The sequence below is a fragment of the Dermochelys coriacea genome, chromosome 1, assembly GCF_009764565.3.
Source record: "Dermochelys coriacea isolate rDerCor1 chromosome 1, rDerCor1.pri.v4, whole genome shotgun sequence".
In the NCBI taxonomy this organism is placed as follows: Eukaryota; Metazoa; Chordata; order Testudines; family Dermochelyidae; genus Dermochelys; species Dermochelys coriacea.
Window position 1 is genome coordinate 271443169 of NC_050068.2, and position 13267 is coordinate 271456435.

At 38.4% G+C, this 13267-nt stretch overlaps 1 protein-coding gene across 1 annotated transcript in view; it reads left to right on the forward strand.

The window, feature by feature from the left end:
• The window catches only part of EEA1 (early endosome antigen 1), a 140665-nt gene that overhangs the window by 58444 nt on the left and 68954 nt on the right, over positions 1–13267 (forward strand). Inside the window, 2 exon segments of the mRNA XM_038401122.2 lie at positions 2871–3026; positions 11582–11698. Of these exon segments, the coding sequence (XP_038257050.2) occupies positions 2871–3026; positions 11582–11698 (273 nt within the window).

The following is a 13267-nucleotide window of genomic DNA, read 5'->3' on the forward strand; positions in this document are numbered from 1 at the left end:
TATTCTCTTTTCTGTTCGCTGTCCAACACCAACAGTCCCTTCCTCCCACCCACTTCAGCTCCAAGTACTACTTTCCACTCCAAAAGCCCACCTAAAACATTTTTTGGGGTAACACATATAAAAGAAATATGTAAACAACCCATGCAGTGGTGGTGTTGCTGTGTTGGTCCCAGAATATTAGCAAGACAAGGTGGGTGAGGTAATATCTTCTATTGGACCAACATCTGTAGGTGAGAGAGACAGGGTTTGAGCTACATAGAGCTCTTCTTCTTGTGTGGGAAATGTATTCAAAATGTCAGAGCTAAATACAAGGTGGAACAGATTGTTTACATAAATAGCTAACACATATTTCAAGGGACCATTTAAAGTAAAGTGACCTGTTAACAGCTCTCCAGTCATGGGGAGGGAGAAGCTGGAGGTGGATTTGTGGGTTATAGGTTGTTGTAATAAGACGTAAATCCAGTGTCTCTATTCGGACTATAATTTTAGTGTCGAGCAAAATTATGAATTTAAGTTCCCACGCATGTCTTTCATGACAACATGAAGGTGTTGTCCAGGTTTCCTTTGAGGAAGAGGACAGATAGGTCAGATATAGAGTGATTGCTTTTGTGAAAAGTGTTCACCCATGAGTGATACCATGTTTTTGTCTTTTATTGTTTTTCTGTGAGAGTTCATTTGAGAACATAGTGATTGTCTCATTTCACCCACATAGTTGTTATTGGGGCATTTACTGCACTGGATGAAGTATACCATATGTTGTGATAGGCATGTGTAGGACCCATGGACCTTGAAATGTGTGTTGTGGGGAGTGTTGATTATAGCAGAAATGGAGATATGTCTACAGTTTTGCATCTGCTCTGACAATATCTGGTGCTACTTTGAGTTGGAGGGCCATGATTTGCAGGGAGCTTGCCTCTGATGATGAGCTTGGAGAGGAGTTGGGGGGTTGTTTGAAGACTAGAATAGGAGGTTGAAGAAAGGTTTATTTCAGGATATTGTCTCCATTGAGTATGAGTTGTAATTGTTTGATGATATACCCCGTATGGGTTTTAGTGTGGGGTTGGTAGGTGAAAAGTAGAGCTGTGTGGTCAGAGGGGGTTTTATTTCTATATTGAAGCAAGTTCTCTCAGGGTGTTTGGATGGCCCATTTCATGATGCTATTTACTTCTCTGGTGGAATGTCATTGTTTGGTGAAGGTGATTTTAAGTGTATATATCCTGGACTTTCTCTTCAGCATACATTCTGTGCGTGCCTGGCTATAGAAAACAGATTTCTTGGTGTGTTTGGGGGTGGTTCCTGGATCTGTGAAAATAGGTGTGGTGAGCTGTGAATTTATTGTATATAGTTGTCTGTAGGCTTCCATTGTTGAAACTGGTTGTGATGCCCTGGAAGTTGATGCTAGGGTGGGAGTGTTCTAGAGCAGGGGTTCTCAGTTTTTTTCTTTCTGAGGCCCCCCCACCATGCTATAAAAACTCCATAGCCCATCTGTGCTACAACAACAACTATTTTTCTTCATAAAAAAGCCAGGGCCAGCATTAGGGAGTATCAAGCAGGGCAATTGCCCATGGCCCCACACCATGGAGCCCTGCAAAGCGAAGTTGCCTGGGCTTCGGCTTCAAGTGGTGGGGCTTCGGCTTTCTGCCCTGGGCCCCAGCAAGTCTAATGTCGGCCCTGCTTGGTGGACCCCCTGAAACCTGCTTCGGGCCCCCGGACCTCTGGTTGAGAATCACTGTTCTAGAGAGAGTTTAGTGGATGGGTGGTGGTGGTGGTTGATGTTGTGGAAGAGTTTAGGTCATCTGTGTAGAGGATAAAAATGTCATCCATGTATCTCAGGTATATCATTGGTTTCATGGTGCATTTGTTCAGAAACTCTTCTTCAAGGTGGCCTCTGAAGAGGTTGATATATTGGGGAACCATCTTAGTAGCGATGGTTGTTCCCATGGTTTGGGCAAAGGGACTGTTTTTTTGCTGAATGTAAAATTGTTATGGGTGAGGATGAAATAGATGAGTTTGGCAATGTGCTTTGGGGTGGATTTCTGAATTCATAACTTTGCTAGACTCCAAAAAATCATGGACTGAATAGAGATACTGAATTTATGGATTTATTATAGCAATCTATAACCCACTAACCCTTCCTCCCCGCAACTTCCATCTCCTTCCCCACTTTACCTTGAATGGTCTCTGGAAATATGTGTTAACTACTAGGCTAAACGATCTGTTCCACCTTCCATTTAGCTGTGACATTGTGAGTACATTTCCCAAACCTGACGGATTGCTCTGTGTAAGCTCAAAAGCTTGTCTCTCTCATCTACAGAAGTTGGGCCAATAAAAGATATTACCTCACCCACCTTGTCTCTGTGATGTATGGCTGGGATTACCACCCTGGCTGCTTTGCCTGTAAGGTTTATCTTTTCCTTCCACTCCTCATCTGTTCTGTTGTTATTTTGTATTGTAACCTCTTCAGGGCAGGGACTCTGTCTTTATGAATGTGAACACAGTGCCTAATGCCTCACGCCTGATTAGGGGCTTTGGGTGCTACAGCAATATATATAATAAAAACAATGATAAATAATGTCATTCTCTGTTTAGATAACAATGAAAGTGTATCTTAAAATATAGAGTCTGGAAATAACTTAAAATAGTTTCAGCAAGAAATCTTAAGAAATGAATTTGGAAGCTTTTGCAGAGAGTGTATATGAACTGATACTGAAGTGCATCCGATGAAGTGAGCTGTAGCTCACGTAAGCTTATGCTCAAATAAATTTGTTAGTCTCTAAGGTGCCACAAGTACTCCTTTTCTTTTTGTGAAAACATATGTGTCAGTATTAGAAATCCTTATAGGTAGTAATTATTGTTATGCTGCCTTTCAGCTGCAAAGACCAGGTGTGGAGGATGTTTCTGTTCTAAAGAAGGAGCTGGTCCAAGTTCAGACATTGATGGACAAGATGACTTTGGAGCGTGAGAGAGAATCAGAGAAACTGAAAGATGAGTGCAAGCATTTGCAGGCAGAGTATGCGAACTCGGAGGTAATGAAGCCAAACAAAAAGGCTTAGAACATGTTTTAGTTTTGCCATGATTTTCATATGATAATGATGAATGTTAATCCATCACACTGAATAGAACTTTGCTTTCTTCCCTAACTAATCTGGTAGGGAGTGTTTCATTAGATTAGAGTAGATTGATACAATCTGTGCATCGGTATCCAGACAATAAAATCTTTTTAAAAAAACTCTCTTTTTAGCATGAAAAGTTAGTTTTGTACAGCTATGTAGAGGAGAAGCAACCTCACCTGCTGGCATATGTAGTGATCTCTCCAGTGAGGCAGGGACATTTCTGCCTCAAAAAGAAAAAAATTATTTTGAACTTTTCTAAATTGTGTGCTGTGATACAGAGACAGAAACTAATTGTTACCTAAGGTTATGGTTGCTACTTAACATTAAAATTGAAACATATGTTTATAAAACAGGGTTACGGTTTTAAATAACCCCCAAGCATGTAAATATATGAAAATGAACCATTAATGCAAGGTAGATAACTATTGAAATGTTTTCACAGTTCATATAGTCCCTTAAATAAATGTACATGTGTTTGTAGAATATGCATTGTGACTTTTTTTAATCAGTGTAAATTCTGTGCCATTTTTCTACCCAGCATTAACCTATTAATCAGAAGCCTTTTGACACTTACTCTTTATCACATCTATATTTTGCATATAAATTACAAACCTTAAAATCACTCACATACTCCCCCTGCCCACCTCCCCCCCAGTATCCTTCAGTTCACCTGCTCATTATTGGCCGTAGAAACCAACATTTTGCCTATTTTCCTCCATATACAAACCAGAAACTAATCTCTTGCCAGTCCCGACTACCTGTTTTGGCCAAGAGACTCCAATATATCATGTCTCATCCTTCATGGTCAGACCAGAGACACAACTATTTTTCTTCGTCCTGAGGAAGGTTGAAAACAAAATCTGTTACTTCCACCTTAATTATATGTCCTGGAAATATATAGCCCTGTATCTCCCCAGGCCCTTTTTTCCTGTTTATCCTTTCAAAGTGAGACTCCACAATCCATATGAGATACAGATTGTAGGTGGGTTTTTCAGAAGTGCTCAGTGCTGGCCTAACCAGCATCTGTTGAACTCAATGGGAGCAGAATTAGACCAGTGTTGAGAGGTCTGAAAATACTTAACAATATTTCCCCAATCATGCTGTACTCAATAGGGCACAGATCTCAGTATACCCTTTTGATTAAATGAAGCTAGTACATTACCTAATTACCTAGGAAGAAGAGAAAGAGGGTCAAAGAAACTTGGAGAATGTTTGGTGTTTTCATCTGTAACCAGTGATTTCAAATATTCTTAAAACTGTTGTTGTTCCAATAAGCATTTCCTGTTAAATGTTAGGTGGGTAGATAATGGAAGTCTGAATTAAGGTTGTTTTTGGAATGTGCAATGTGATTTTAATTTTACACATGCATGTTTGTTTCAGAGACTATCTGAACTGTGAGGATACTTGAATATGTATCTACCTTCCTTTAACTATTCATTTTCAGACTTTTAAATGCTTAGGCTTTCTTAAACTGGAACAATCCTTGATGTGAATATGTTTGCACTTAAGCGAGAGGTAGCAATCTTAACACCTATAACCTTGTTGTAATTTTTGGCTTGGACCAAAAAATTTTAGTGAGGAGATGCTTGTGCTAAAAGTAACAAATTTATCTGCCTGTTAATTTCCTTCTTTTGAATATAGGGCCAATATGGGATTCAGGAGCTCTGCAAGGTCCCCATTCCACCATGACTATGTATTTCCCTATCCTGTACAGCTCAGATAAGCTTATACATTTTGCAAGTTGCCCCTAGTTCATGCTGTTCTAGAGACCTTTGCAATGGTGCAGAATAACTGACCCCTTTAAGCCCTCCCTCCCCCCCCGTTCATCTGTTTTGTGGAATTTCGGAGCTCCTCAGATTCCAGCTCCTCCTTCCTTCCTCTCCCCTGCAGAGCTTTAGAGATGTGTGGAGTAACCAGCTCTCTGCCTTGTACTGTTTCTAAACTCCTCAGGGTTCCTGTCATCTTCTCTTCTTTCCTTGCCCTGCAGAGACTGCACAAGACATTCATGGGGCCAAATGAATTGTATAAAGAGTACAGTATTATATTAAACAATAAGTCTAGTATTTTCTTATTCAAGTTTTAAAATATTTAGACTAAGGAGAAGCCGTTCACAGGCTTGATCAAACATGTATGTGAAGAAAGGAATGTTGCAGTTGTGGCCCTGAGTATACAGTAACTCCTTGCTTAACGTTGTAGTTATGTTCCTGAAAAATGCTACTTTAAGCAAAATGATGTTAAGCGAATCTAATTCCCCCATAAGAATTAATGCAAAATGGGGGGGTTAGGTTCCATGGAAATTTTTTTTGCTGGACAAAAGACTATATTTTGTATATATGTATATACACTGTATAAGTTTTAAACAAACAATTTAATACTGTACACAGCAATGATGATTGTGAAGCTTGGTTGAGGTGGTGGAGTCAGAGGGTGGGATATTTCCCAGGGAATGTCTTACTGCTAATGATGGACTAGGACTCTATGGAGATGGGGGCCAGGAGGACATGCCTGCTTGGCGGCTGCTGCACAGGAAATTTAGGGGGGCATCCGGTCCATCCTGGTTCCAAGCTCCCACCAGCTAGCTCCAACGGGCTGCTCTTTCTGCAGGCAGTGGACAAAGTAGGTGGCTGCCAAACAACATTATAAGGGAGCTTTGCGCAACTTTAAACGAGCATGTTCTCTAATTGATCAGCAACGTAACAATGAAACAACGTTAACCAGGACAACTTTAAGTGGGGAGTTACTTTAATTGGTTATACTGTCATGTAAATTTCTGCCTCATTTTTGAGAATAGCACAATTGTACTTCAGAATTTAAGCTTTCATTTCAAAATATTGGCTATCTAGTCTGAATGTTTCAAAGACCATCTGAAAGTGTAAACTGAACATAAAGTGATGTCTGCTGGATTTTGCAGAACTAGCTCTAACAGAAATATGAATTGCTGCTGTTCATCTTAATGGATGGAGTTATATATCAAAATGGCTAACTGTTTCACTGTGTATCATTTAGCAGAAACAATCTAATGTTTATCATCACTCTTGTTGGATGTAGTAGCAGATATAGGGGAGCAGGGTTGCATTGGTGTCACTATGACAGGTTTCAGAGTAGCAGCCGTGTTAGTCTGTATTCGCAAAAAGAAAAGGAGTACTTTTGGCACCTTAGAGACTAACACATTTATTAGAGGATAAGCTTTTGTGAGCTACAGCTCACTGTATGCATCCGATGAAGTGAGCTGTTGCTCACGAAAGCTTATTCTATAATAAATGTGTTAGTCTCTAAGGTGCCACAAGTACTCGTTTTCTTTTTATTGGTGTCACTAGTTATTCTCATGCCTATATATGGGAAATCTTGGTGGGGCTGGGGGAGGGAAATATTGACTAAATTTCCAGTAGTGTGTTTGCAGTGACATTAGCTATCTATGAAAAATTGGATAGGTACTATTTAAACCAAAAGACAATTGGTACAATTTAAGTGTTAAAGTACATAGCGGTAATTCATTCTTCTGTAAAATGTTGCTTTCTCCTCTGCATCATAACCTTTAACATATCAGTGACTGTAATGTGACACAGGTAAACTACATTAAAATAAAACTTTGCTGTCTATGAGAAGTGATACTAGATCTAACAGATTTTAAAATCAGTAGCCTGAATTCCACTTAGCTTTTTAAAACTAATAAAATGTGTTTGTAAAAGTGCTAGATTGAGAACACTGGAAACTGAAGCTTCTACCCATGGAATGTATATAATAATGGTGGTGAAAGCTTCCCCATGCCTGTGATTCAGCCCTGTTCTTGAGGGATCACTTCTGGGGCTGAGAGAGTAATTCAGTCTCTGACTATTCAGTCTGTGGAGCATGAGGGAATCTGTATTATTTTCTGACAGTCACATTTGCCTCAGTTTACTTGCTGGATATTATGCTGCCTGATTTCATGGAATTAAATCAAAGGAGGCTGTTAGGAGGGAACTAATGGGAAATGAAACAATGACAGAGATAAGATACCTCCAGAGAGAATACAAAGGGTCCTTAAGGGAACAGTGAAGGGCCCCTTAATTGGGAAATGCCCATCTGCCTGGCTTCAACCAGGCTAGCAGGTTAATTTCTCCCAGGCTCAAGCCTAATATCAAAAGGATATTAAATCATGAAAGACCCTAGCCTAGAAAGGCAGGGGAGTGAATAGGCAGCAGTGGTTGAAGAGGAGTCTCCATGTATGTCTCCACTGTGTTTGAAAATCCATCATAGCGAGTCTCAAACTCTGGGTCTACAGACATGGACTTGCACTATAGTGTTAAAAACAGCAGTGCAGATGTTGCGGCTTGGATTGGAGCTAGGACTCTAAGGCCTGGGTGAGGAGGTGGGCTGCAGCCTCCCCTTTTTACCAACCATGTTAACATGGGCTTCAAAGCCCCAACCCAAATGTCTACACAACTTCTTTTTAATGCCATAGCGTGAGCCAGAGTCTACAGACCCGAGCTTTGAGACTTGCTGCCATGGGTTTTAAAACACAGTGGAGACGTACTCTCTGAGAATGAGACATTGACAGAATGTAGCAGGGGCTGTCTGTCTCTCCCAAATCAGCAGTAGGGGTGGCTGGGCTGAGTGGAACTTACATAAAACTACATACACAGAAAGAATAAAGTTTAGGTAAGACCCACGTGTATAGGCCTTTTATTGTTTTATCTCTTTTTCTACTTGCTGTGCACCCTTGAGTGAATAAAAAATTTCTTGTTTTGAAGAAGCTGTTTGAGTCACTTTAATCAGCCCATGTCACTGGCCCTGGAGGGAAAGGGTTTACAGTAGCTAAACACACTTGGGCCTGTTGTGTTAACGTGGTTGGTAAACGGGGCTGCAGCCCAGAGACCTATTCTGAGAGAGGTAGGATGCGTGGTTTCACCGAAAAAGGGGTGAAGGTAGTAAAACCTGTCACCAGACGGATGCATTCATGAGGGATCAAAAGGGGTCTGAAGCACAGCTCATCCTGTAACTATAAGACAGTCCTTGATCTTTTTGCTTAGAATGCTGAGAGTGCAGATTGAGAATCTAACTAAAATAGCATTAAGAACTTAAACCATATCTTCTTATGTTCATATATTAGTTTCCAGAGAATGTAATTTTAAAAAAAGAGAATTGTATAGCCTGAATTGAGAGAATAAGAAAAAAATCTTACTGTTTTTAATGGATTTTTTCCTTTAAATACTGAGAAACTAAGTAGATTTGAGGTGAAAAAATTTACTGTTTCCATATTTGTGACATTTCTGCTCTAAATGTTGGCTTCGTGTTTGTCATCTTGTGCTTGGGTTTTTTGACCTTCATTGCTAAGGATTAAAAGTAAGGAGCAAGATACGGAAATAAATTATCATTTTGGCATTTAATTAATTAAAAACTCTTGAAAGAATTCTAATTTTTCATATTTAAAAATCACTGATCCAGCTGGATGCTGAGCTCTTCTATTGCGTTTCACCATCTCACCTTCTTCTTATTCATTGGCTATTGTATGTTGTGCTTGTTATGGAGTTATACTTGAAAACATGGCAGGTTGCTGTCTTCGTTAGATTAGAGTTGCTTTTGGGATCCTCATAATTATCCCATGTTTAGTTTCTCACTATAGTGAATCCCACATAATAAATCTTCTGTTCAGCACCTAAAACACATAAGACCTTCTCCAAAACCCTTTGAAATCAATAGAAAGACATGGTTAACTCCACACACTGTGCTTAGCTTCATTCACTTTGGATAGTTTCACTGCAGTCAAGTTTAGCGCGTGTGTGAATCTTTGCAGGGACTCATTTCAGTTATTTATATATGGGATAATTGCCTACCTGGCATAAGAGACAAGGCATAAGACACTACTAGATTGTTGATATTATTTCCAGAGCACATTAACATGAGTAGAGGGTATTAACACGAATAAATGAGTGTATAAAGTTCCTTTGTTATGATAAAGTCAAGATTGTCTCTTTAAACAAAGGCATAGAAAGATAATGTTTGACTATAGATTTTGAAGAATTGTACCTAAAACTTTGATCACTACTTGTTTCCACATTTCATCCATCATTTTATTTTATTTTTTCTGCTTTCTAATGGAGACACTTACATTTGAGGTAACTTTTGGTGAAAGCTTTTTATCATTGCATTGTAATTCTGTAGTCTCAAGATAACATCAAGACCTTGTTAAACAGATGTGTTCCTGTTTGCTTATTGGTTTATTAATCAAATAAACACGTCAGCCAGCATATGTTTTAAACGATTATTCAACCTCACTTTGTTCCTATTTAATAACTAAACATGAGGTGTTTTTTTTTGAACAATAGCTGCCAGAACTATATCTTGAAATATATTTACAGTAACTCTTCTTTGTAGATTCTTGTTCCGTTTTTGGTTTAAACAGCTGCAATAGTGTTTGACAAATTTGTGTACATTTTTGCATTTGCATTATCACTTCTACAAAATGTCTGTGTACTTTTCTGGATACCCTTACAAAACAGTGCATTTGCACAGTAGAGATCCCATGTTTTTTAGCAACAACTCTGCAACTACAGCAGTATAAAATGTGCCGTTATGAAAAGTCAGCATTAATAGCAACATATATTTTTACAATGAATGTGTTTATACATTCTCTTTGCTCTTCCCAAAAATATATCCTATTTTATGAACAAGACAAAGTAATTTGTCTTTATTTATGGGCTGCTGCTTCTTTCTGATAACTTTTGTTACATGCACAAAATAGTGTAAACTTTCATGGGATGTGCTGTTCTTTTTCTAAAAAAAGGAAATGATCAAATTAACATCTGTACTTATGACCATAAATGTGTGGCTAGAATAACTTAGGGGAAGGAAAAGCATTTATAACAAATAATGCCATTTGTGTACTATGTGTTTCAAAGGTAACACAACGTGCATTTTAGTTTTCTCATTCATCTTTAAAATGCAGAAAGCTGATGTTTCTCAGTATCTTTGTTGCAGAAACATTAAAACAAAGAGTAAAAGCAAGTGAATTGGACTTACGAGTACTTGTGGCACCTTAGAGACTAACACATTTATTTGAGCATAAGCTTTCGTGAGCTACAGCTCACTCCAATGAAGTGAGCTGTAGCTCACGAAAACTTGTGTTCAAATAAATGTGTTAGTCTCTAAGGTGCCACAAGTACTCCTTTTCTTTTTGCGAATACAGACTAACACGGCTGCTACTCTGAAACCTGAATTGGACTTGTTAGCCATTGGATGGTTTCTTCAGACACATCTTAATTAGGAAGCTCAGTATTAACTCACATTTTATTAAAAGCAGTTTCCTTTGTCCTCCACTTTAAGGACCAGATCATGCCACCTAAATCCATGCATGGAGGGGATCCTCCACACACTTATTTCCTTCCTTCCTTCCACATCACCTTGTTCCCCCCCCCCACTCTTTTTTCCCCCTCACTATTTCTTGTATGCAATGCTGAGATTTCTCTGCAGTCTGGGGTCTTTGCCAATGGAGGAGATGGGGACTAGGTGATGCACATAGTGCATCTGTCTCACAGAAATTAGCCCTTAAAGATGAGAGCCTAGGGCAGCCATTGTTATCTGTCTAAGGTATTTATGCCCTCATCTCTGTACTATATGAACACCTCACAATCATTAATGTAGTTATCCTTACATCACTCCTGTGAGGTAGGGAACTGTTGTTATCCACACTTTACAGATGGGGAAATGAGATACAGGGTAGATTAATTTCAGAGTAGCAGCCTTGTTAGTCTGTAACCGCAAAAAGAAAAGGATTATTTGTGGCAACATAGAGACTAACAAATTTATTTGAGCATAAGCTTTCGTGAGCTACAGCTCACTTCATCGGATGCATGCAGTGGAAAATACAGTGGGGAGATTTTATATACACAGAGAACATGAAACAATGGGTGTTACCATACACATTGTAATGAGAGAGATCAGGTAAGATGAGCTATTACCAGCAGGAGAGGGAAAAAAAACCACCTTAAGTCACTTGTCAAAACTCACACAGGAAGTCAATGGCAGAACTGGGAACTGAGCCTGGCGTTTTAAGTCCCTTCTAGTGCCCTATCCACTTGACCATCCTTCCTGGCTGGGTAGAGATCTTGGCAACACCACTGAAAATGGAGCCAAGGGATCCCAATTCCCCTGAGAGTCAGAGTTATGGGAGACACAAGGCCTCCATGCAGATCCTTTGGGATCTGCCAGGTTTGGGGGTGGGCTTCTTGGCCTTTTCCACTGGAGAGGGCAAACAACTGTCTTCCTGATGAGATGATGTGAAAGGATCTCAGCAAGGGGATTCCTCTCCCCCCCCCAGTATTTCCATGGGCCAAAATTTGCACATGTAATTCATGCTAATTAAAGACACATTCTTTTTTGCAAGCTGGTTTATATTTTGCCCCCACCCCCACCTCAGACCTCCTGTCTATATTTGGGCTATCAATGTAAATTATTATTAATCGTAACTTTTTAAATTTTTTTTTATTAAGGCCACCATAAATCAGCTAAGGGCTGAGCTTGCAAAAGGCCCTCAGGAGGTTGCTGTGTATGTGCAGGAACAACAAAAACTTCAATGTTCAGTTAATGAATTAGCACAGAAAAACCAGGTAAGAGTTTTATTATTACTCACATTTTTAAAACCTGTATTTATGTGAAAATGTACAATCTGGCTCTTGTGTCACAAACTGCATTTCAGAGTGTTAACCAAAGAGTTTAACAAAATAAATCATTGTGGCATCAAAAGTTAAGCCTTCCCTGATTGTTCACTATCCCGATTAGCCTGAAAGGGGTAATAAATTTACAGTAGTACATTTGAAGGATTTTATCTTACATTATAACTTTTAAAGATAGTCAGGTCCATTACAGTTATAATGTAGTTTTCTAAATCTGCCATTTACACTATATATAGTATTGCCAAAACAAGCATTAAAATCGTTAGTAATCATCATTTCCTAAAATATTATGAGATTAGCTTAAAAATAATTACATTTAAAAAGAAATTATATACTTTTGGGAGTTCTTTTTATGTGCCCTCTAGTTCCTGAGCCTTTAGGTCACACACTGGTAACATTTGGAGGCTTTTCACAATTGTGAAGGGTAGAAACTTATTTATTTATTTTTTATAATAAAATCTGAGATTCTCAGTTTGAAGAGCTGGGGCTTTCAGAGAAACAGCAAATATTGCAGAATTTTATGATAAAATCCGGAGTTGGCATTATTGCATATGTAATGTATAAATGAATACATATGCATACAATAGAAGAGTTACGAACACCTGAGTTACAAAGTGACCAACGACACACCTAATTTGGAAGCAGAAGTATGCAATCAGGCAGCAGCAGAGACAGGAAAAAAAAGAAAAGAAAAAGCAAATACATTACAGTATTGTGTTAAACATAAACTACTAAAAAATCAAAGGGAAAGTTTAAAAAAAAGATTTGACAAGACAAAAAAACTGTTTCTGTGCTTGTTTCATTTAAATAGAGATGGTTAAAAGCAGCATTTTTCTTCTGTATAGTAAAGTTTCAAAGCTGTATTAAGTCAATGTTCAGTTGTAAACTTTTGAAAGAACAACCAGAACGTTTTATTGAGAGTTATGAACATTTCAGAGTTATGAACAACTTTCATTCCCAAGGTGTTTGTAACTTTGAGGTTCTACTGTATTCCCTAAAGAAGAAGTGGGGAAAAATAGTAAAAGGAGACAGACAAGAAAGAGGAGACAGGAAAACAAATCAGAGAACTTTTTTTTTTTAGTTTTATGTTTGTTTCCCCATTATAACATATGTTTATGTACATATAAAACATTTGAATGTATTTGTATTATATATGATTATAATTTTCTGTGTGTGCATTTGTGTTTGTGTGGGTATTTATTTATGTAGTGGCAACATTAGTTGTTTAGGGTAGGCCTGTGAAAAAATTCTTCTCACTTGTTGGAATTATTAATATTTGAAATTTATTAATGTGGGAAACCATCAAATTCTAATTTAACCACAAATTCCTTTATTAAATCCAAAGGCCAAATGTTGTGTGTACAATTGCTCTAAACATGCTTAAAAACCCTCAATAATAAGCAGTTTACTACATCCAAACAGTAACAAAACATTTATAAGGATTTGATCAAGATATTTACAAACGGGCTAAACCCAAGGGTGCTTAGAACCATATTGGTTGGC